The following is a 23,585-nucleotide window of genomic DNA, read 5'->3' as shown; positions in this document are numbered from 1 at the left end:
ATATTGAGGGGGAGGGGGGAGGAATTTATCAAGTCACCTTGGTGGTGGGGAAGGGAAGGGAAGGGGAGGGGGCGATAGATCAACTCCCCAAGAACTGTGATCCTCTTTTTCTTACTAGACACAGGGTATTTCCCCCACGACATCTTCCCGGCTTGTATCCTGCCCTCCCAAATGCGGGAGGAGGGACTTCCTCGGGCAGCAGGTTGCAGTGTGTTTGTGTTTGTATGTGTGCGCGCGCTCTCGAGGTGGGGGAGGGCGAGGGGCCGACACCAGGCGAGAGGCGCGCGGCGGTCACGTCCTTACACGCCCGGGCACAGTACCGGGGAGGAGACAGTGGCGGGCCGCACCGCCAACATCAGCCAGCTCCCCCCACAAGACAGCTAGAGCCAGCCGGCGGGCGGGTAAGCCGGGGGCAGGGCGGGTCTTCCCCGGGAGAGGGCGGCGGCGGAGGGAGGCGCAGGGGGCCGCTCCCCGCCACCTCCTCCTGCAGCCCCCGCGGCTTAGGGCAGCGAGAGATGGGCTCCCTGCGGCCGCTGATGCCGCCTCCTGTCGCCGCCCTGCCTCCGCCGGGCTGGGCCGCGCTGTCAATCAGTGCGGCGAGCCGGGTTCGTGGGCCGGGCTGCGGGTGGGAGCCGAGCTACGCCACAGCCCAGCGGCGGCCATGCGCGGAGAGATAAGCCGTCCCTCTGCCAGCCTCTGCTCCTGAGCGGCCGGCCTTCCCCCCTTCACCCACTCCCCTTCCCCCACCCCTCTCACTGTTTGTTTTTGATTAGATATGAGGGATGAGCGGTACGTAAATCTCCACCCCCTTTCTTCACCCCTCCCATATTTATTCTGTTGTCTTTATATTTATTTTTAACTGACATTTTGACTTTACGTTCTTCTTCTTTTTAAATTCCTCTTCCCCACTTCCATTTTTCACGCCCTCCTCCACACGCCCCCCCCTAAACCAGAATGTATGCATGAAAAGACAGCCTCCTTTCTGGGTGTTCCCTTTTAATCTATTGGGTTGGGTTTCAAACCACGTTTTGTTTTTAATCTTTCAGAAATGGATACTTTAAATCTTTGAAAAACACCAGATCTAGTATGCTTATGATTCTTATATAACTGTGACGTTATTTTTTACAGATCAAAAGGAGGAAGCTATGGCCACTGAAGGAGGGAAATCATCAGATGCTGATTTTAGTAAAAAATGCAAAACATCAGGCTCCCAGGTAAATCCCTCAGGTCTTGCAGCATTTAGGGTTAAGGCCCAAGTTTCTGAAGTGTAATTTGAACTATAGTTTGTAAAACCCAAACTTTCAAACCATTGTTCCACAAAATGTAATAATATATAAACCTGCAGTGGGAAACTATTTAGTTCACCTTCAGTGGTTACAATAAAGTTTATTATTATTATATAGCTGTCTTTTAGGTCAGAGCCTTTGTATTTAAAGTTGGGTTACTAACTTCCTTATTTTGTATTGGCAATTTAGAGTAATGTGCTGCATATGTATTCCGCTTCGGTAATACATTATGGCCATAAAGATTAACACAATTGTTATCTTCTGCTGCACCATTCCATTTTCCTTTTTGTCTCCAAATAGGATTCCCAGCCTTCTCCTCTGGCCTTGCTAGCTGCAACTTGCAGTAAAATAGGAACAACTGGTGAAAATCAAGCAGGTGGACAGCAACAGATTATTATAGATCCAAGTCAAGGTTTGTTGCAACTTCCAAACCAACCACAACAGTTAGAATTGGTAACAACCCAGCTTGCTGGTAATACCTGGCAAATTGTTGCTGCTGCACCTCCTAGTTCCAAAGAAAACAATGTCACTCAACCTGGAGTTACTGTTTCTACAAGTACAGCAACTTCATCCAGTGGTAATAGTGGGAACACGTCTCCGACAAAAAACAAACCTGGTAATTCACCTTCCACCCCTGGGCAATTTCAGGTGATTCAAGTTCAGAATTCAGGTGGTAATGTACAGTATCAAGTAATTCCACAGCTTCAGACTGTGGAAGGTCAGCAGATTCAAATCAGTCCTGCCAATACCACAACTTTGCAAGATTTGCAGGGTCAGATACAATTAATTCCAGCAGGAAATAATCAAGCTATCATCACAGCTGCAAACAGAACATCTTCTGCCAATATTATTGCTCAAAATTTAGCAAACCAAACTGTTCCAGTCCAAATTAGGCCTGGTGTATCAATACCATTGCAGCTCCAGACTATCCCTGGCACTCCAACCCAAGTGGTGACAACTTTGCCTATAAACATTGGAGGAGTTACTCTGGCATTGCCTGTGATAAACAATGTGGCAGGAGGATCAGGGCAAATTATTCAGCCCACAGATAGTGGGGTTTCCAATGGGAATCAGTTGGTGTCAACACCCATCACTACTGTCGGTACCATGCCTGAGTCTCCCTCCTCCACTTGTACAACTGCTGTTGCCACATCTCTGACCAATAGTGACACACTAGTGAGCTCTGTAGAGACTGGTCAATTTGCAAGCACAGCAGCTGGTACAGAACGTTCCACAGAAGAACCCCAAACATCTGTTTCAGATTCTGAAGCTCAGAGCACGAGTCAGCTTCAGTCTAATGGAATACAAAGTGTGCAAGATCAGTCAAGCTCACTTCAGCAGGTACAGATACTTGGTCAGCCTGTTTTGCAGCAAATACAAATCCAACAACCTCAGCAGCAGATTATCCAGGCCATTCCTCAGCAGTCATTTCAGCTACAGCCTGGACAGACTTTCCAGACTCTTCAGCAGCAGCCTTTACAGAATATTCAGCTTCAGGCAGTAAGTCCAACTCAGGTGCTCATCAGGGCTCCAACCATAACACCATCAGGGCAGATAAGCTGGCAAACTGTGCAGGTTCAGAATATTCAAAGCCTACCAAATTTACAAGTCCAGAATGCTGGGCTACCTCAGCAGCTCACCATTACTCCAGTGTCTTCAAGTGGTGGCACTACCATTGCCCAGATTGCACCACTAACTGTTGCTGGCACTCCAATTACTTTGAATGCTGCCCAGCTTGCTTCAGTGCCTAACCTGCAGACAGTAAGTGTCGCTAACCTGGGTGCAGCTGGTATGCAGGTGCAGGGAGTTCCAGTAACTATCACTAGTGTAGCAGGTAAGTTGTATTTTTTTCCTTTTTCTAAATTGGTTTACCTATGTTTGCACTAAAGGATTTGTTCTAGTTCTGTCAAATCTGTAAATTTTACAAGATTCATTTCAAAGAGTTTGTGTTACTGTTAGTCATTGACCACTTCAAAGTATAAAATAGGAAATAATGCAGAAATAGCATAGAATAGTAAACAAAAATCTAACTAGGGTAGCTGAATTGTATTCAACTTAAATTAGATTGTAGAAACAGAATGTAAATTCTAAAGCAGCAGTAGAAGTCCAAAAATCACGGTTTATATTCGAGTATATACAGTAAGTGAGGTTGGTTTAATTGGCAATTTGCTTTAAAGATTTTAACATAACGTAACCTAGTGTATCAATTCTTATACACCATGTCGGACCCAAAGGATCAGAACGGTTTACTTTTACTTAATATATTATTGATTTGGATAATTATTAGTGTCCAATTTTAAACAGAGCCTGGGATAGGCACGTGGGATCTCTCTGAGAGAGAAAGAGATAATGTTTACTACGGATGGGCAGGCTGGATGGGCCATTTGGCCTTTACCTGCCATCATGTTTCTATGTTATTAGGCTACCGCTGATAAAACATCCCTAATTGCAAAAAGTTGACACACCACCTCCCCTTTTTATGAAGCTGCGTTTAGTGGTTTTTATCACTGGCCGCAGTGGTAAAAGTTCCGATGTTTACTGCCGTGGCTGGTGATAATTCCTAACGTGGCTTCATAAAAGGGGGGCTAAATTAGGTCTTTATTCAATATAAACACCAGAAAAAACACACTTCTCATACTCTCTCACTTGTCTAATGCATTCTTACTCATGTTTAGCCTTTTCTGCACTACTGATCAACACTAAAGCACATATTTGATTCTACTATAAAAGATAACAAATAAGCTGTGGTACAAAAACACTGATAAAATACCAAATATTTTACCTTTAACTCCAATTTAATCCGCTTAGAATTGTAGATTTGCGGGTTATAAATAAATAAATAAATAAATAAGATAAAACCATCCTAAATTTACAAATTATATACATCTCTGAATAGAAGCCCTAAATATAATACAGCAGCCAGAGTTGAAAAATGGACTCAATGAAGGAAATTATAGCAACATAGCAGTAGGAAAATGGTGTTTACTTTTAATTAAAGTAAAATATATATATAAGGAAGGTCTCCTTCTTGACTCTGTACAGTGTCTGGTAACACTATAGAAATAATAGTAGTAGTTGTAGAAGGTATAGAAGAATAAGAAAAAAGAGTGAAGAAAAAAATGGGTTGACATTTTGAAGACCCTGACTAGTACACCTGTAGATGTTTGGATATTAATATTTTGAAATCCAGTTAATAAATGAGAACTTGTTTAAAAAATAATTTGTTGCTCCAGTTGCAGATATGTTGTACTGTTAAACTCCTTTCTGTTCTTCTGTTTTTAATGCTTTGCTTTCTTAAATTGTTTATTTGTAATGCCTTCGGGAACCACAGTTTCTAATGCTCGAACTAAACTTGGGATTGCCTAGTTACTGTAGCTAACCAGCAAGGCTTTGATAGCAGCCCCTTCTGATCAAAGTAAAGCTTTTCTTAAAATACAAATTTAAGTGTTTTGTTTTGTAGATCTCCTTTGCACTTTTAGACAGAAAATATGTCCTTGGAAAGCTGTTGCTAAGGAGGTAGAAGATATTTTCATCAAGAAAATACTAATATTGAGGTAGTTAACAAGTACAGGAAGCAAATTTATTTCAAGGTTTCAAAGTTTTTCATTTGATATTCTGAAATGAGCTATATGTTCTACTAGTTTCTTGTGGTGGATTTCTGACTTGGAAATAGATTATAATTAAGTTTACTTGTGTATATAATAATGTTAGTCATTACAGGGAATGTTATGGTATTGCACTGTTATTCATGCCTGAGATTTGTTCATTATCTCTGTTGCATATTTTTAACAAGCGTGAATAATTTTCTATATTTGCTTAGAGACAAGTGATAAACAGATTTGATAAGCACATATGCTAGCAGTAGAGTAGACATGGCACAAAAGCATGCCATGTTAAAACTCCAACAGCTATTATTACAGAATTACCACAAAAGAGCATGAGAACATAAGCAATGCCTCTGCTGGGTCAGATCTGAGGTCCATCGTGCCCAGCAATTTGCTCATGCAGCGGCCCAACAGGTCCAGGACCTGTGCAGTAATCCTCTATCTATATACCCCTCTATCCCCTTTTCCAGCAGGAAATTGTCCAATCCTTTCTTGAACCCCAGTACCGTACTTTGCCATATTACGCCCTCTGGAAGCGCATTCCAGATGTTCACCACATGTTGGGTAAAGAAGAACTTCCTAGCATTCGTTTTGAATCTGTCCCCTTTCAACTTTTCTGAATGCCCTCTTGTTCTTTTATTATTCGAAAGTTTGAAGAATCTGTCCCTCTCTACTCTCTCTATGCCCTTCATGATCTTGTAAGTCTCTATCATATCCCCTCTAAGTCTCCTCTTCTCCAGGGAAAAGAGACCCAGTTTCTCCAATGTCTCAGCGTATGGAAGATTTTCCATCCCCTTTATCAGATGCGTCGCTCTCCTCGAGTGACGCCATGTCCTTCTTAAGGTACGGCGACCAATATTGGACGCAGTACTCCAAAAAATTACCTATTTGTTATCAATCTTAGTATATTCTCTCATGCTCTCTCATTTCCTAGTCACTGTTCCCCTTTTGTGCTCTCTTCTTCACTCCCCCAAGTAAATCTCTAGTGCCATGTGTCTAGGGTTCTGTATCTCAATTCACAAGTTGCTTGCAGAAAACTGTCAATCATGTTTTCAACTCTGCCTCTTTCCAGGGAGCTGCTCCTGCCCCACATAGTTTTTCTTCAAGCAAGTTGCCCAGAAGTGTTTCTGATCTGCTCTACAGTTTATTATTTTGGGGTATTTTTTCTCATTGTTTGTTTGGAGGCTCTGTTCCCAGAGGTTCTCACTTGTTGGGACTTCTGCGTCGTGTCATGAAGGTATGCTGCTAGCAGGATCAGCCCTTAGGGACACCTAGCTAGCTAGCCTTCTTTTATATTTTTTTGAGCTCAAGGGCCATCCCCTACATAGCTGCTCACATCCCTGATTTACTCAAGGACTTGAGCACAGGCTTGGGTGTGATTGTATGTGATGATCTTAAGGTGGCCAAAAAGGTTGAAAAGGTGACGGCGAAAGCTAGAAGGATTATAGGTTGCATAGAGAGAGGTATGGCCAGTAGGAAAAAGGAGGTATCAGATGCCTCTGTATAAGACTCTGAGACCTCATTTAGAATATTGTGTACAATTCTGGAGGCAGCACCTTCAAAAAGATATAAAAAGGATGCAGTCGGTCCAGAGGAAGGCTACTAAAATGGTGTGTGGTCTTCGTGATAAGACGTATGGAGACAGACTTAAAGATCTCAATCTGTATACTTTGGAGGAAAGGCGGGAGAGGGGAGATATGATGGTCATTTAAATACCTAAGTAATATAAATGTGCATGAGTCAAGTCTCTTTCATTTGAAAGGAAACTCTGCAATGAGAGGGCATAGGATGAAGTTAAGAGGTGATAGGCTCTGGAGTAATCTGAGGAAATACTTTTTTACGGAAAGGGAGGTAGATGCGTGGAACAGTCTCTTAGAAGAGGTGGTGGAAACAGAGACTGTATCTGAATTCAAGAGGGCCTGGTATAGGCATGTGGGATCTCTCAGAGAGAGAAAGAGATAATGGTTACTGTTTATGGGCGGACTAGATGGACCATTTGGCCTTTATCTGCCGTCATGTTTCTATGTTTCCTGGCTCAGCCGGGACAAATGGTGGACCGGCTGAGTAGTCTTCCCCACCTACCTACATGGTGAGGTTTTCTGGGGATTGAGGCTCAGTCTGACCTCAATCTAACTGACAGCCAGAAGACTAGGTTTGTCTAGCGAATCTGTGAGCATTCTCTGTTTGTTCCAGCTGAAATCATATGCTGAGGCAGGCATTGCATGGCACAGTGAGTAAGGCTATTATAGCTTATGGGGAAAATTTGGGGGGGTTCCTTCAAACTCATTTTTGAAGGTTTCTGCAGCAAGAGCCTAAGCTCTCGTACCTCTAAAACCCCTTTCCCTGCATTTTTTTTTACTTTCAGAGAAGTCTCCACTGGTCATTTATGACGCGATTTTATTGGCAGTGGCCATCTTGGATTTTAAACAATTTTTTTTTTCTGAAGTCGCCACATTCCTCAAACCCCCTCAGTTTTGCTTAAAATTGACAGGGATGGACTCCTCAGTCCTTCTTACCCCAATATTATGCCCGGTTTGTGCTGAATGGCTGCCTGGGGAGCGTCCATATTCCACGTGTGACGTAGCATATGAGGGAAGGGGGAGCCTTGTGCTTAGCTTCCTCTAAGACCTTCAGGACTGGGAATCTGCAGGAGGTGTGTTCCCAGGAGAAAGTCCGATTCCATTCCACTTTTGTCTCGGGATGAAGTTCCTCTGGCAGAGTCCACCTCTTTGCATGAGAGCGGCAGTGGCAGCCCTGGATCAGGGGGAAGACCCTACAGTGTGCAGGCTGTTCAAACCTCTGCATTCTCGGGCATTATTTTCACCTTGCTGTGAGAATTTTAGCTGGAAATCCCTCCAGATTCCTAATCTTAGTGCTCAGTTATGAACAGCTCCGTGACTCAGACTACATTGTTTCCCTCACATCCACCAGACATCACCAAGCTGATCACGGACCACTGGGAGTTACCAGAAGGATCCCTGTGAGTGGTTAAGACTATGGCCCAGCTTTATCCAATGGCGTCAGATTTTCAGTAGCTCTTTGTTCAGCCGAAGGTGGACTCACTGATGGCATGGGTCACTAAATGAACCTCCCTGCCTAATGAAGGAGGGGTTATGCTGAAGGATACTCAGGATCACAAAGAGGACTTGATCCTCAAGTGACAATTGGAAGCTTTGGTTCTAGGGATTAAAGTGACAGCTGCATCTTCCTTTTTGGCATGTGCTTGCCACACTTACCTGTCTCAAGCCTCAGACTCGCAGGATGATGAGGTCCCCAAATGCTCCTATCTGGAGTGAATTATATAGCAGACACTCTGTATGATATCAGAGTTATGAGCAAGGTCTTAGCACATGCTTTTTCCGCCCAATGGATTCTGTGGATTAGACAGTGGATGGGTGACTCTGCCTCTAAAGCTATGCTAATCAGGCTTCCTTTTCAGGGGTAGATTCTCTTGGCAAGGGCCTAGATGACCTGATGGCCAGTGTTGTGGACCATCGCTCCAAGGCCTTACCAGATAGCAGATCCTGGACGGCCCGGAGTTTGGGACAGAGCAATTTTCAAGGCTCTTGAAGATTCTGTCCTTATGTAGGAGTGTAGGAGGCCAAGCGACACAGAGGTCCTTTCAGGGGTCATGTCAGAGGTTCAGTGGGGACAGGAGACAGCAAGCCTTGCACTTTCACTCCTCCTCAGCCCCTAAGAAAACACAATGATGCCAGGACAAGGACTGAGCACCCCCAGTTAGGGGGCAGGCTGTTGGCTTTTTGGTTGGTCTGGTCTCAGATGGGTGCAGACTGTTGGGTCCCAGACATTGTCCGGCAGGGATACAAAATAGAGTTCTGTGCCCCCCTACCAGACTGCTTTGTAGGTTCTGTGGCCAGCCAGATGAGAGAGCTCTCAAAATTTGGGCTGCAGTAAAAAGACTACTGGCTCTCCGGGCCTAAGAGCCAGTCCCGAGCACAGACTTGGACTTGGGTAGATAGTCCATATACTTCTTCATGCCAAAGAAAGGCTCAGACGACTGGAGGCCGATTTTAGTTCTCAAGTCGGTCAATGTGGCACTTAAGGTACTGCGCTTAAACATAGAGACCGTTCAGTCGGTTGTGGCAGTGGTACCGGGGGAATTTCTCACATCGCTTAATCTGGCGGAGGCCTATCTTCACATTCCCATCTTCCTGGGCCACAGGTAGTACCTATAATTTCATGTGTTGGAGCAGCATTTCCAGTTTTCCACTCTCTCCTTCAACCTGGCCATGGCACCTTCAACCTTTACCGAGGTGATGGTGGTGCTGGCGGTAGCACGCCTCCACAAAGCGGTGATACAGTTCAAACTCTTCTTAATGACCTACAAGTGTATTTGCTCTGCAGCTCCTCAGGATCTCTCTTCTCTCCCCACGCTCTCCCCTCCCCCTAACCACAAGGGCACTCAGATTATCAGGTGAGTCTCTTATCTATACCCTTCTCCTCTACAGCCAACTCCAGACTCCATCCCCGTCTGCTTTGCTGCACTGTATGCATGGAACAAACTGTATGTCAAGCTCCGTCTCTGTTAGTATTCAAATACAGACTCAACTCTTATTTCTTTGAAGCTCATTTCAATTCCAAACTCCATCCCACCTGCTAAGCACTAATATCTGTCTTGTCTTATTCTCTCTGTAATTCCCCCACCTGAGCACTGTGTATAAATGCATCATCTTGTCCAGTTTCTGTCTTGACTAGTTTGTAAGCTCTTTTGAGAAGGGACTGTCTCGACTATATTTTGATGTATAGTGCTGCATATGTCTAGTACCCTGCTTCCCTGAAAATAATACAAAACACGAACCCAAAAAAATGTAAAGGGAGGAAAAAATAACTGTAGCAAAACCTCCCCAACCCCAAGAAAAACAACCGACAAGGGGGAGAGACAAGAGAACTCTGACCACGACCTAAATTAACCTACAAATTATATAATGTGAAACAGGAAAACCCTCAGTAACACAGCCACCCGCTTGGGGAAAGGCTGTCACCGGCTGACACTCAGAAAGAGTGTAAACTGTGAAACATCCCCGGGTTTTTCCTGTGCAATCAATGAAGTGCACCCCCAAAAAGTGCTACGTGTGAAAAAAGATTAGTAAATCAAAAAAACACACAATGTAAATAGTCGAGAAAACTCTTGTCTCTACTCCTTGTCAGGGGGGCCAAACAAGGAAGGAAAGTGTCCAAATCTGTCCAAATCTGAACCAAGCCAGTCAAAAAATGGAAGTACTTAGCTTCTCTGAGCAGTAGAACAGCCAGCCGATGTGAGACATCATCCGTCCAACGGGACTCCGTTTCGGGGGTGTACACCCCCTTCTTCAGGAACAACTGGACTGTATTAGGACTGGTGATTCCTCCGACGTAGCTTGGAAAGTGAGGCAGAAAATGGCACTTAACGGAGGAGAACGCCTCCGATTTAAACTGCAGCCATTGATGTTATTGGATGAAAAAGTCAGATGACAAGCTGATTAAGGGAATGGGTAAAATTCCTAAACGCAGGAAAAAGATGCAACAAATGAAAAAATGCAAATTATCAGCACAATTAGGCCCCAAATATCAAATAAACCAAATTGCAAAGGGGAAAATATGTTCCAAAATGAGTCCACAAAAACTAGTACTTAAGATGCCATTCAATGTAGTCGTTATGTCCATTAGGGATTAGGGTCTGGAGTTCAAATATCCAATATTGTTCTCTTCTTTGTAACCACTTGACTTTGTTTCCCTGATAGTCCGCAAACACATGCTCAATGATGAACCAGCGCAGATCTCGAAATGTATGTCCATATTGAATGCAATGGGGGACCATGGGAGAGCTTAGTGATTGAGTGTTGATCCGTGATCTATGCTCTATTAACCGGGTTCTAACAGTTCTTTGAGTACGACCTACATAGATCATGGTACAGGGACATATGATGATGTAAACAGCCCACATAGATTTACAGGTGGTATCGGACTTCAAAGTGTACAATCTGCCAGTTTTAGGATGTTGCCATTGATTGCCCTGGATAGTAGTCTGACAGATGTCACATGTGTCGCTACATCTTGTATGACAACCTTCCCGTAAAGAACTGTTAGAACCCGGTTAATAGAGCATAGATCACGGATCAACACTCAATCACTAAGCTCTCCCATGGTCCCCCATTGCATTCAATATGGACATACATTTCGAGATCTGCGCTGGTTCATCATTGAGCATGTGTTTGCGGACTATCAGGGAAACAAAGTCAAGTGGTTACAAAGAAGAGAACAATATTGGATATTTGAACTCCAGACCCTAATCCCTAATGGACATAACGACTACATTGAATGGCATCTTACGTACTAGTTTTTGTGGACTCATTTTGGAACATATTTTCCCCTTTGCAATTTGGTTTATTTGATATTTGGGGCCTAATTGTGCTGATGATTTGCATTTTTTCATTTGTTGCATCTTTTTCCTGCGTTTAGGAATTTTACCCATTCCCTTAATCAGCTTGTCATCTGACTTTTTCATCCAATAACATCAATGGCTGCAGTTTAAATCGGAGGCGTTCTCCTCCGTTAAGTGCCATTTTCTGCCTCACTTTCCAAGCTACGTCGGAGGAATCACCAGTCCTAATACAGTCCAGTTGTTCCTGAAGAAGGGGGTGTACACCCCCGAAACGGAGTCCCGTTGGACGGATGATGTCTCACATCGGCTGGCTGTTCTACTGCTCAGAGAAGCTAAGTACTTCCATTTTTTGACTGGCTTGGTTCAGATTTGGACAGATTTGGACACTTTCCTTCCTTGTTTGGCCCCCCTGACAAGGAGTAGAGACAAGAGTTTTCTCGACTATTTACATTGTGTGTTTTTTTGATTTACTAATCTTTTTTCACACGTAGCACTTTTTGGGGGTGCACTTCATTGATTGCACAGGAAAAACCCGGGGATGTTTCACAGTTTACACTCTTTCTGAGTGTCAGCCGGTGACAGCCTTTCCCCAAGCGGGTGGCTGTGTTACTGAGGGTTTTCCTGTTTCACATTATATAATTTGTAGGTTAATTTAGGTCGTGGTCAGAATTCTCTTGTCTCTCCCCCTTGTCGGTTGTTTTTCTTGGGGTCCCTGAAAATAAGACAGTGTCTTATATTCATTTGGGGCCCAATAAAGGCACTAGTTCTTATTTTAGGGTAGGGCTTATTTTTTCATATACATGATCATCTCTCCCTTCCTTTTCTTCACCCCAGTTCTTCCTCTTTGCTTTCCCCCACATATGCAACATCTGTCCTCCCCTCTCACCCATCCCCTTATGCTTTCCCTCTGCAGCATCTTTTTATACCTAAATCCCTTCCATCCCCATGTGCAGCAGAACCCTTTGCCCAGCTTCCATTCTTCCCTCCCTCCCATCCCCCTGTGCAGCAGAACCCTTTGCCCAGCTTCTAGCCTGTGAGTGCTACTGGCCCGACGTTTCTCTGCAGCAAGGTATTTATGGTCATGGTCTGCGGGGATCGGTTGGGATGGAAGGATGGAGGGGTCAGTAGGGGTTCGGCTGTGTAGCGGGGGCGGGGGGAAGCGCAGCTGCCTACGACTAGGGCTTATTTTCGGGGGTAGGGCTTATATTAAGACCTACCCCAAAAATCATGCTAGGGCTTATTTTCGGGGAAATACAGTAGCACTATAGAAAGGAACCCCACTACATGCCCTTCTTTCTTGAATATATTGTTAATTTAACACTACTCGTTTTCTCTCTTAACAAGTTTTTAATCCATAACACAAGCCAACAAAAAATTTTTGGTGCCTTGGGTGTGTTTTTACCTGTTCCTGGGGTTATTTGGAGCGCTGATTCAGAAAATTGCATTGGATAGACCGCATCAGCTCTAGTTTCTTAGAGATGGTTAAATTGATTGATTTTTATGCCTTTGGGATAGTAGAGCCAAACATGAACATTGGGCAAAGAAAGATTGGCTTCCGAGGGAATATATGGTGGTTGAAGATTTTTCAGGATGCTTGCATCTTTGCATCCTCCTCAGGTTTCCAGTTCGTTCTTGGAGTCTCTATGTTTTGTGTTTCCCTTTTCAGTATTACTGGTCCTCAGGACAGTTCTTGTAGTTCTTCGGGAACTAAGGGACGTTGTTCCACTTACTGCATGGTGCCCGAGACGGGGGGCATTGGGCAGGCTGGATCCCATTCTGCTGAATTAGTTTCTCGGGGTTACACATTTCTGCAGACAACCTGGAAGTATATTTACATTTTCTCTATGGACTCCGAATCGGCACTTGGTTTGCCTGCCTCTCTTGGAGCAGGGCTTTCAGTTTTGGCACATGCCATTTCGCCTACCCAAGGCTTCACGAACGTTTTAGGTGATGTGGGCGGTGGTACCATTTTGGTGCTACCAGGCGATTCATCTAATTTCTTCTTGACTGCCTGATTGATTCGGACAACTTCCAGTCGTGCCATTTGACTGACACGAAAAGGGTGGTATCTTTTCCTCAGTTCTTTACACGTGCATCTTCGAATTTGCACAGCACTCTTTTCTCCTGTACTATTTATAGGTATATCGGGGTAATGTTTTTATTCATATAGGAGAGACGTGTTTCTTTCCGGAGACTTGGGCGTGAGGTCTCGATCTCAGATTGGTATTCTTCGCTTACCATGACCAAGAGTATGGGATTCTGTACAGTTTCTGGGATCCATATTGCTGACTCTACTGGGAACTTCGGCTTGCTTTCCCCTTCTTACACTACAGCAGTCGCTTTTGTTCCGGTGGTTCCCGGTATCTCAGGGCTCCAATTATTTGGTATGCTCCTCCTGCATCGCTCTGTATGATTTGGTGGCTCAGCGCAATTTCTCTTTTCAAGGCATGCCTCGGTCTTTGCTGGACTAGCTCATGACCACCGACCATCCCGGGCTGTCGGGTTGGGGGGCTCGGTGGCTTCCATCCTCAGCTCCAGGAGTCTGGTCTTCAGAGGCGACTCAGTACTTGTTCATTCTTCTACTCTTTGAGCAGGGTCAGGCTACCTTTCTGGAGCTTCAGATCATTCTTCCGTATTGCCGCTGAGGGTCCTGTTGGTCAGTATTAGGATGGGGGTATTTCTCTACAGCTTGGGCAGTAGGTGTTGTACTCAGTTGGCAGGTGAAGTTGGTCTGCTTCAATGGGTGGACTCTCATCTTTGTCTTCTGTTGGCAGATCCTTTTATGGATCAGGATAAGAGTTTGGATAGACTTTCTCTCCGCGGAATCTGAGCATTTCTTGTATGTTACAGTGTACAGCGCTGTGTACGCTCTGGAAAGTGTGCATGTTAGTAATAGTGTAATCTTCTGCATCCTGGATATTGAGATTTGTGGCTCAGGCGTTCTAGCTCTTTTTATGGACGTGAGATCTCTTTGACCTAGACCTCATGGCCTCGTCTCTCAATTCTAAGCTTCCTAGCTTCTTCAGCGGGCCCAGGGAGTGGGAGTTAGAGGGGGTAGCTGCATGTCTCTTTTCTCGCCTCTGCCTTCTCTTTTTCAGTGTTTTCCGCTGGCTGATGATGGCTTGGATTTGCCATCTCAAGCTCGCTTTCCAGGCACAGTATTTGTAGAATCTCTGGATTGGCGGCGCCATCCTTACTATGCGGATTTGATGAGTCTTTCGACAGCCAGACTAAGAAGTTTCCTGGTATCTCCGGCTTTGCTCGCCTAGGGTCCGATCAACATGGATATTTGTACTACTTTAGTATTACGACCTAGTTTTTTGAAAAATCTTGGCTGACGTGTAAGGGTTATGCGAAGCAGGTTGTTTCTTCTCTTATCCAGGTGCTACGGACGTCTTCTCCTGTGGCTTCGGCTTCCTTTTGGAGGTTTTTCTTTTCTTGGGTGCTTCTTAATGTTTGAACCATTCCAGAGTTCCTTTTTGGCACAAGTGTATTGCCGAGGGCTTAGCGTTCAATTCCCTTCAGCTTCTAGTGCCATTCTTGGCTTGTTACAAGGGCTAGGTATATTGCTCTTCGCTTACTTCTCAGCTTCATGTAGTTCAGTTCCTAAACAGAGTGCGGTATATTCATGCGCCTCTTAGAAAGCCCGGTTTGGAGTACAATCTTCACGTACTTCTTCTCAGTTTACCGAAGGCTTCATTTCATCCTTATCTTTTGGGACTCTAAAGGGCTGTGCCGTTGAACATGGGGTTTCTTGTGGCCATGGCTTCAGCTCTGCAGTTTTCTATGTTGCAGGCCTTGTTTAATGGGGATTCCTATTTCTGATTTCCGAAATATGGGGTATCAGTTCGGATGGTACCACTATTTCTTTCTAGGGGGGTGTCATCCTTTCTTTTATGTCATGCTCACTTTTCCTTCCTTCTTCCTGGGAGGAGAAATTGGGAGCAGTGCTTTTATTCACTGCATTTTTTGATACGTACGTAGCGTTCTCCGCGAGCTCGGTTTCTAACGACTTTTAGTTGTTTATATCTCCTTTTTGTATTCTTCAAGGGACGCCTCAAACGTATGGCGGCGTCCGAAGCCTCCATCGCTCAATGGGTCCAGGAGGACATTCTTTATGCTTGCTTGCTGGCAGGGAAGCGGTTGGCGAAAGAACTTCATGACCATTCCGCCGTAGCGATGGCTACTTCTTGGGCTCGGCCCAGAGGTTTTTTCCTTGGAGGAGATTTGTCTCGCAGCTAATTGGTCTTCCGAGAGTGCTTTCTCTCCACATTTCTGCTTGGATGTGGGGGCGCATGCGGTAGGGGCATTTTGTGCTTCTGTTGTTGCGGAGGCAGCGTTTGCTTCCCACCCAGATTGAGGATTGCTTTGCTACATCCCATTGGTCTCTGGATTCATCTGCTGCTGTTGCTATGGAAGGAAAAATTATGTTCTTACTTGTTAATTTTCTTTCCCTTAGACGCAGCAGATGAATCCAGAGCCCCATCCTTTCTGGATATTGTCTCTCGGTTTTTTCTTTTGCAACTTTCGCAGTTTGTTATTATGGCAGGTTGTTTTCTGTATTATTGCATTTTGAGATTTGTTATGGGAAAGAAGTTTTTTACATGCTATGCCTATTGCTGGTTACGGATGCTTGGGCAAGGAGCTATACTGGATAAACAGGAGGAGTGCCAGCCAATAGGACCACCTGTTAATCAGTTTCTCTATCTCCGCCTGCTGGTAGATATGAGCTATCCCATTGGTCTCTGGATTCATCTGCTGCGTCTAAGGGAAAGAAAATTAACAGGTAGGAACATAATTTTTCCATATGCCCACGCTTCCTTGGACCACAAAAAAATATGTGGGCATAAAGCAGGTAACGATAAAAAGTTAATCGAAAAAGAAAAAAACAATGAAAGGCTATAGCATAATCTGCGTTATTTTAACTCCATTAAACAGCAATTTTCTTCAGCTCCAGAAATGTTCTTAGCTTCTCCGGCTAAAAAAAGACATACTTAACTTGAGCATACTTTACAATGCACTTACAGGGGTACGCCAGTAAAAAAGACATCCCCAAAGCCTTGGTAACCTTAGTTACATCCAAGAATACCCATATCTTTTTTCTATAGTACAATTCCATTGACAAACGAAAATAAAGTTTCATAAAGGAATCCAAGTCCTGCTGAAAAATGAAAGAAGTCAGAAATGTCATTCTTATTGAAGAGTCTGAAATAGACTCCTCCAAAATAGCTGATATGTTATTAATGTCCAATTGCGGAGTTTGCGGTTTGTCTTCCTCCATTGTTTCTTGGGTTTTAGTGGAAAGTGGAAGATAATATATTTTATTTAACAGAGGAATAAGATCTGAAAGTACTTTTAACACTTCCACTAGATACTTCTTAAACATCTCATAAGCAGATGTCCCAGGTACTTTGGGGGACGTTCATTATTCTAACATTAAGTCTGCAGTTAAAGTTCTCTATGTTTTCAATTTTTCAATGAAGCAATATAGTGTCCTTAATCGCAGCTATTTTAAAATCCTGTAAAGATTTAATTTCTGACTGTACTTCTTTAATTGTATTTTTCACTTCAAGATTAGACTATTCCAAAGCTTTAGAGATGTCATCAATCTTACCAGCCAAGATTTTTACCTCTTCCGATGTCTTCAAAGCAGCCTTGTCCAAAAATAAAATATATTATCTTCCACTTTCCACTAAAACCCAAGAAACAATGGAGGAAGACAAACCGCAAACTCCGCAATTGGACATTAATAACATATCAGCTATTTTGGAGGAGTCTATTTCAGACTCTTCAATAAGAATGACATTTCTGACTTCTTTCATTTTTCAGCAGGACTTGGATTCCTTTATGAAACTTTATTTTCGTTTGTCAATGGAATTGTACTATAGAAAAAAGCACCTCACTGGAGGGGATTATCTCTCCAATGTTAATCTCCATCGGAAGAAGCTCATCTGCCCTGGACGCTTCCTCTAGGAATTCCCGGCTCAGCTTCAGCAACACTGTTGTTTCCCACTTCCAAGGCAGTTGCGTCTGCCGGACAGGGAGTTGAATCAATATGTGGAGGCGAAAGCGAGATTCCATGCCCCTGTGAGGTAAGGCCTTCTTTACCCTCTCCCATCGCGGGGCCAGTTCCGCCGATTTTTACGCAGATTCTAGGCAACAACTGCTCAATTGTCTGCTTCCAAGTTGGTGCAGGCGTCAAGGAGGTAGGCACCTTACCACTCCCTTTTCTCTTATGCGGCATAATTTCTTTAGCGTTTAAACACTCACAGCCACAAAAAGAATGGAAGCCAGATACCAAGGAAGATGGGATGCACACATGATGGCAGACTATTGTTGGAATCTTATGCGAGATTATCTTGGCAGATCCCACTTTTGGAAGTCTTACAAAAGGAGCTTCTTGTGTGTCGAATGACTGGAAAGTTTGTATCATAAACTTGTGCCTTTGATATGAAATAAGTAGATTTTCATGCTGTACACTTTTAATGTTTAATATGTTTCCTTCATGCTTGAAAGATATTAATTTAAACACTACATTAAAATATCTGGATTTTTTAATGGGCGAGCAGAGTGAAGAGTAGTATATGGCACATGTTCTGTATCTCAGAAACTAGAGCACACAGGAGAAAACTAGTGCCATTTTTGGAATCAGCAGGTCAAATAAACCTAGAAACAGGTCTTAACATTTGAGGCACCAAAATGAGTGTTGGCCAGTGTAATTGGACATTACTTCCTATTCCATGACATTCTAATTTCCTCAGAAGTTTTTCATGAGGTATCTTGTTGAATGCCTTTTGAAAATCCAAATACTGTATACAGTATCGGCTGACTCACCTTTATCCATGTTATTCACCCCTTTGAAGAAATGCAGTACTGTATTTTTCGCTCCATAAGATGCACTTTTCCCCCCCAAAAAAAGTGGGTGAAAATAAGGGTGCGTCTTATGGAGCGAATACCCCCTCCCCCCAGTACCTTTTTCTACTCCCGGTGCTTCCCTCACTGGACAGCTGCGGCAGTGACCTTTTTGGACTCCCGGCGCTTCTCCTGCTTGGACAACTGTGGCAGCGAGAGGCAGAGCGGCCAACAAGGCAGGTGTGAGTTTCTTGCGCGCCTGCCTGGTCCTTTGCCGCTGCGTGAATGGTTGCCGTCAGTTCTCGAGGGACCAGGCAAGCATGCAAGAAGCTCGCGTCTGCTTTGTTTGCTGCTCTGCCTCTCGCTGCCGTAGCCATCCAGCGTGGGAAGTGCCAGGAATCGCGGCGAGCTCGGCGCCTGTGTGGTGCAGCTGAGGAGCACACAGGCATGTCGGTCTCGCGTTGGTGGCCTTTCGCTTTCTGTCTTGTTTGCGCTTCCGGGAGTAGAGGCGCCGTATGGTCTCCGCAGCCTTCGCCGCCATGCTGATCACGGTGTACCTGTCCGAGGTCACCTTCTCCCTGGAAGTGGCCGCATTACCCCTCTGTGTCCATATACCACCCCTAGGCAGATGCAGCATTCCCCTTTTTGTCCCTGTTCCTATGCTCTTATCCATGTCCACCATCACTCCTCTTTTTGTATATCTCCCTGTGTCCAGCTTCTCCCCTCTCTTACTACCTTACACCAATGTCTCTCACATTCTTTCCTCCCTCCCTCCGCTATGTTCAATATTTCACTCACTCTTCCTTCATCCCCTTGGTTCAGCTTTTCTCTTTCCCTTCCCTCCTCTCTCTCTTACACCTTGAAGGTCTTGCACCTCTTTCCCTTCCCATGGGTCCCTTCTCTCCTCTGTCTTACTCCCTAAAGGTCCTGCATCTCTCTCCCTTCCCTCTAGCTCCCTTACCATGGGTCCAATACCTCTATCTCCTCCCTTTAGCACCCAGGTGTGGGTTTGGCACTTCTCCCTTTTCCCCAGCTCCAGTCCCCCACAACATCGGCCCAGCACCTCTTTACCTCCCCCCCATCCCCAACCCAAATCCAGCACGTCTCCCATCCCTTCAGCTCCAGCCGGTCCAGCCTCCCTATCATGGATCCAACAGCCACCCTCCCTCCCGATCACAGGTCAAAACCAGCAAAACCCCTCACCCAAAACCTGCGATTCCCCTTGGTCAGCCCCTTTGTACCTCCTGCCTGGGGCCTACCAGCCTCTTAGAAGCTTTGTCGATGAATAGGCAACATCACAGGCCTCCTCCAGGATCTTCCTCAGACTCCCTCCTTCTGATGTAGCTTCTGTCAAAACCAGGAGGGAGGCAGCTGGACCTCTGATTGCAAGGGGTGGAGGCTGGCTCCTCCAATGTCAGAGGGAAGGCTTCCAGCCTTGGCTGCAGGCCGCACATAGGAGCCGCTGCCCATGGCTTTGTGCTGAGAAACGACTGCAGCTAGAAGGAAGAGGGAGCTAGCCAGAAGGTAAACATCTGCTAGAGGGAGAATACGTACTTGGGGCACAGAATGGAAGGAGGAAGGGAAAGGGATGCGTTGGGACTCAGGAGGGAAGAAGGGAAAGAGGGTGCATTGGGACTCTGTAGGGAGGAAAGGGGCACGTTGGGTCTCGGGAGGGAGGAAGAGGGGCGAGTTGGGTCTCGGGATTGAGGAAGAGGGGCGCGTTGGGACTTGGGAGGGAGGGAGATTTGATTGTCTAGGTGTCTCCTGAGGACTGGATTGAGAACCCCTAATCTAGAGGCTAATTCACAACAAAGTTGTGTGAATTTGCTGATGGAAGTTGGCTCACATCTTTCACAGATGTAGACCGAGGGCAGAGGATAGAGAAAAAAAAATCAGTTAACCCCCAGACTAGGAAGTAATGATTAGAAGGGGAGAGACAATTGAAGACTTTGGATAAGTGACTTCTCAATTATGGGTCGTGTTTTAATGGCAATTTTGATTAAGTGAAATGATGGTGTTATATGGAGACTTCTATGGTCTGTAGATATTTTAAATTAATTTTGGAAAATAATCTGAAAGTTAGAAACTTTAATGTATCTTTACAGGCTAGCCTACCTTATAATTAGGCATAGTATAGGGATGGATATAATGACACTTTTTTTAAATGTATGTTAACTTCATATAACATTGTATGATTAAACTATGCCTTTTGCAATCCATACAGGTTTTCATATGCCAACATTTACTGTGTTACCATGAATGTAAACTCTTTTCTGTTATGTTTGCTATATTTTTGTTTAGTGTGGGTGTCACCTTTTTTGTTTTAGGTTTTTATCATTATTGCATCAGATCTTAGGTGGAATATAAATAAAATGAAAATAAATGCACAGTCTGAGCGTTAATGAATCTTTGATAGCGCTTTATTCCAGGCTGCTCTTCTGCATGGACAGTTGTCCTCAGAACATCTGTTACAGGTAAAAGTAACTGTATTTAACTGCTAGTAATCCTTATTGCTACGATGTAAGTGATATTTAAAAGGGTTTTTACATAAATCTCAAATGTAGCAGGCAAGATGCAATCATTTGCAAGTATTGTGTCACATTTCTAATTATATCTTAAAAGGTATAGTAAAATCCCTAGGCTTTTAGAGTTGCTGTTTAATGAGGTACACAGGCTAGTTATTAGAGCTATTGATAAAATCAAGCTTATATGTTCATCTGGGTTTTAACCAAGTGTTCACAAGGACTTGATTATTGTGCATGCTAATCTTGCAGCTGTCAATTTTGTTATCTAAAGATGGGTTTCTTAGCTTGGCCTTAGATATAACATATCTTTTGGAGGCTGTTGCTGAAATGCATATAGAGAAGCTCCCTGTCTGCTTCGATGCAAAATGTTCCTTAAGTTTGGATAGCTATTCAATGGATACTAGAGCTGTGCTAGTGGAAAAACATGCTTGATTTATTCCTTTATTTTGGTCACTGAATCAGAAGATTTTATGCAGTACTTTGAGGTTTTAACTGCAGTAAGCTTACTAGGCAACATGTTGAAATTGAAGGCTCATCGGGCGCACAGGTATTCCACCCTCAGGTAAAATCATGGTGAACATCCAGAAAATCCTAAAGCTATTATCTTAATTAACACAAAAAGACGTTTAAGTAATTTTTGTCTGTATAAAGGATAATTGTTTAGATAAACTGCAAGACTGTACCTGAGAGAGCTCTAGAAATTATGTTTGAATCAAGTTTTTAAGTGCATATAGCAAACATTTTAAAAATATGAAATCCATGGAAAAATCTGTTTTTCAGCTACTATGATTAGTAGAGATATTGGATGTTCTATAAGGAAAAATAAATTTGGGGCAGCTTCTGTATTCTGCAATTTAGGAGACCCAAATTTGATTATGTGACTATTCCTATCTGTGACTATTGATTCTGTGACTCTGTTCCTCTTTATTTATGTTGACATTGTACTTGAAATAGCTGTATATTCTTAGACCAGACTTGACCTTTTTTTGATAGATTTTGTGTGGTAAAAGAACATTGAAGTGAGATTATGCCATGTTTTAAACTTTTTCACTGATGGCTTTTTTTTTTTTTAATTTCAGTTGGATTTTATATTTTGCCCATTTTCTGTGCTTTGAAATTCTTATGTCTTCTTATTCAGTTAGAGACGGTATTGGAAAAATATTTAACTATGAGTGACTGATTTTCCCTGAAATTTTTGTTCCTTTACTTTATGCATATGGTACTGTTTTATTTTATTTTATTTTTTTTTTGGGGGGGGGATTGTACGGAACTTTTCTTTTCTCATTTGGTTTAAGATCCAGAATTAAAAGTTCTTTACCCAACAACATATAAATAAATATGCTGAAGTATCTCATTTGCTGTATGATCAGTTGTTTACTATTGCACACCAAAAAATCACAGAGTCACAAAAACAGTCTAGTTCAACTATTCATGAAGAATATCCTTATTGAGGACTGTAAGGGGTATCAGACAACCTGACAAACAGCATAGTTTGAAGGGAGAACTTCTTCATTTGCCCCTCGGAACCTCCTCCTCCGTTTTATCGTTTTTACTTTACTTATTGCATTATAAGTTATTTTTTGTCAATGTGAATTATCTTATCGTTTCATATGAACATATATAAGGTTACTTAGCTTTCAGCATTTAGCTTAAGATCAATCCCCTGAATGCCAACGCGTTTCGGATGTCTTTGTCAAGGCGACATGGGGAGCTGAAAAACCAAGAAACAAATCATTAGGGATAAGGCCTCCGACCAAACTATTAACAGGTTTTTAAAGTTTTTTAATATTTTAGGATGGCCCAAACCCACCCATTATTCAACATTACTTACATTCATAGCAAACATGCACAGCGTACCGCCAACCAGCTAGAAAAGCAAGCCGCGGCGTTCTGAATCTGGGATTTAAATACCCCTCCCAAATGACGACATATCCGGGGACACAAACTACATTACCTCATGACATTTAAAGAGAAAAGAACCTCTTTAAACCAAAGCTACCTCTATACCTATTAAGGAGACCCTAAAGTTAGACTTAAAGGTCAGCTTGGGCTAACCAGTCCGAAGATTCGTTTAACCCCTTAGGGGACATCGAGTCTAGTATGAACATCCACCGGAGCTCACAACGGTTAAGCCTCCGGACAGTGTTCCCACCCTCCCACCCTACATTAATATGGTCCATAACACGCCATTTAAGATCTTTAAGGGTATGGCCGCAGCTAATCCAATGACGGACCAGCAGAGAAGATTCAGTATGAGTATGCACTCTAGATTCATGCTCGGTCAAACGGACCCGTATGGGGCGAGTTGTTCTGCCCACATACAGCTTGGGACAGGGGCATTAAATAACTTAAATAACGTTATCCGAATTACATGTGGTGTTATGTTTGGTCTTATATATGGCCCCGGTACTGGGATGAGTCCAACATTCCCCCGGGATAGTGTACGCACACCACTGGCATTGACCACAAGGTAGGTGATTCCCACTCACGAGTAACGTTCTCTCCTGAAGTTTATGGTGATTTAACATTTCACCCAGGTTTCTTCTTCTTCGGTATGAACATAACGGTTGATCATCGAGAGTGGGAATGACCAACCTAGGGATATGCCAGTGCTTCTTCACAATTTTTGAAACTCGGTGGGCAAGGGTAGAAAACTCCTGAACAAAGGCCACCGTATCAAGGGAGTTATCGTCCCTACTCATATCCTGCAACAACCACTCTCTATAAGCATTTTTAGCTCTTTTATAAGCTTGTTTAACAGTGGCATAAGGATAGCCACGTTGGTAAAATCTAGTTTTCATCTGTTTTGCTTGAGAGCTAAAGTCATCTAAAGAGTGGCAAATCCTTCTCAGCCTCAAAAACTGGCTAATAGGTAAGCTTCTTTTCAGGTTCTCAGGGTGGAAACTATGAAACCGCAAGAGGCTATTGCGGTCAG

The 23,585-nt window shown here is 43.7% G+C and overlaps 1 protein-coding gene across 3 annotated transcripts in view; it reads left to right on the top strand.

Moving 5' to 3' along the window:
* The first annotated feature begins 37 nt into the window (after positions 1-37).
* Positions 38-23,585, top strand: part of SP4 (Sp4 transcription factor) — a 123,045-nt gene continuing 99,497 nt past the window's right edge. Inside the window, exons 1-3 of one of the 3 annotated variants that reach the window (XM_033930900.1) lie at positions 38-202; positions 1,129-1,214; positions 1,587-3,120. In XM_033930900.1, the coding sequence (XP_033786791.1) occupies positions 172-202; positions 1,129-1,214; positions 1,587-3,120 (1,651 nt within the window). In that variant the 5' untranslated portion in view covers positions 38-171. The other 2 variants (XM_033930902.1, XM_033930901.1) reach the window with 2 other exon arrangements.

This window comes from Geotrypetes seraphini, chromosome 2, assembly GCF_902459505.1.
Source record: "Geotrypetes seraphini chromosome 2, aGeoSer1.1, whole genome shotgun sequence".
In the NCBI taxonomy this organism is placed as follows: Eukaryota; Metazoa; Chordata; class Amphibia; order Gymnophiona; family Dermophiidae; genus Geotrypetes; species Geotrypetes seraphini.
The sequence above is the reverse complement of the archived record's forward strand: the minus strand, read 5'-3'. Positions and strand labels throughout refer to the sequence as shown.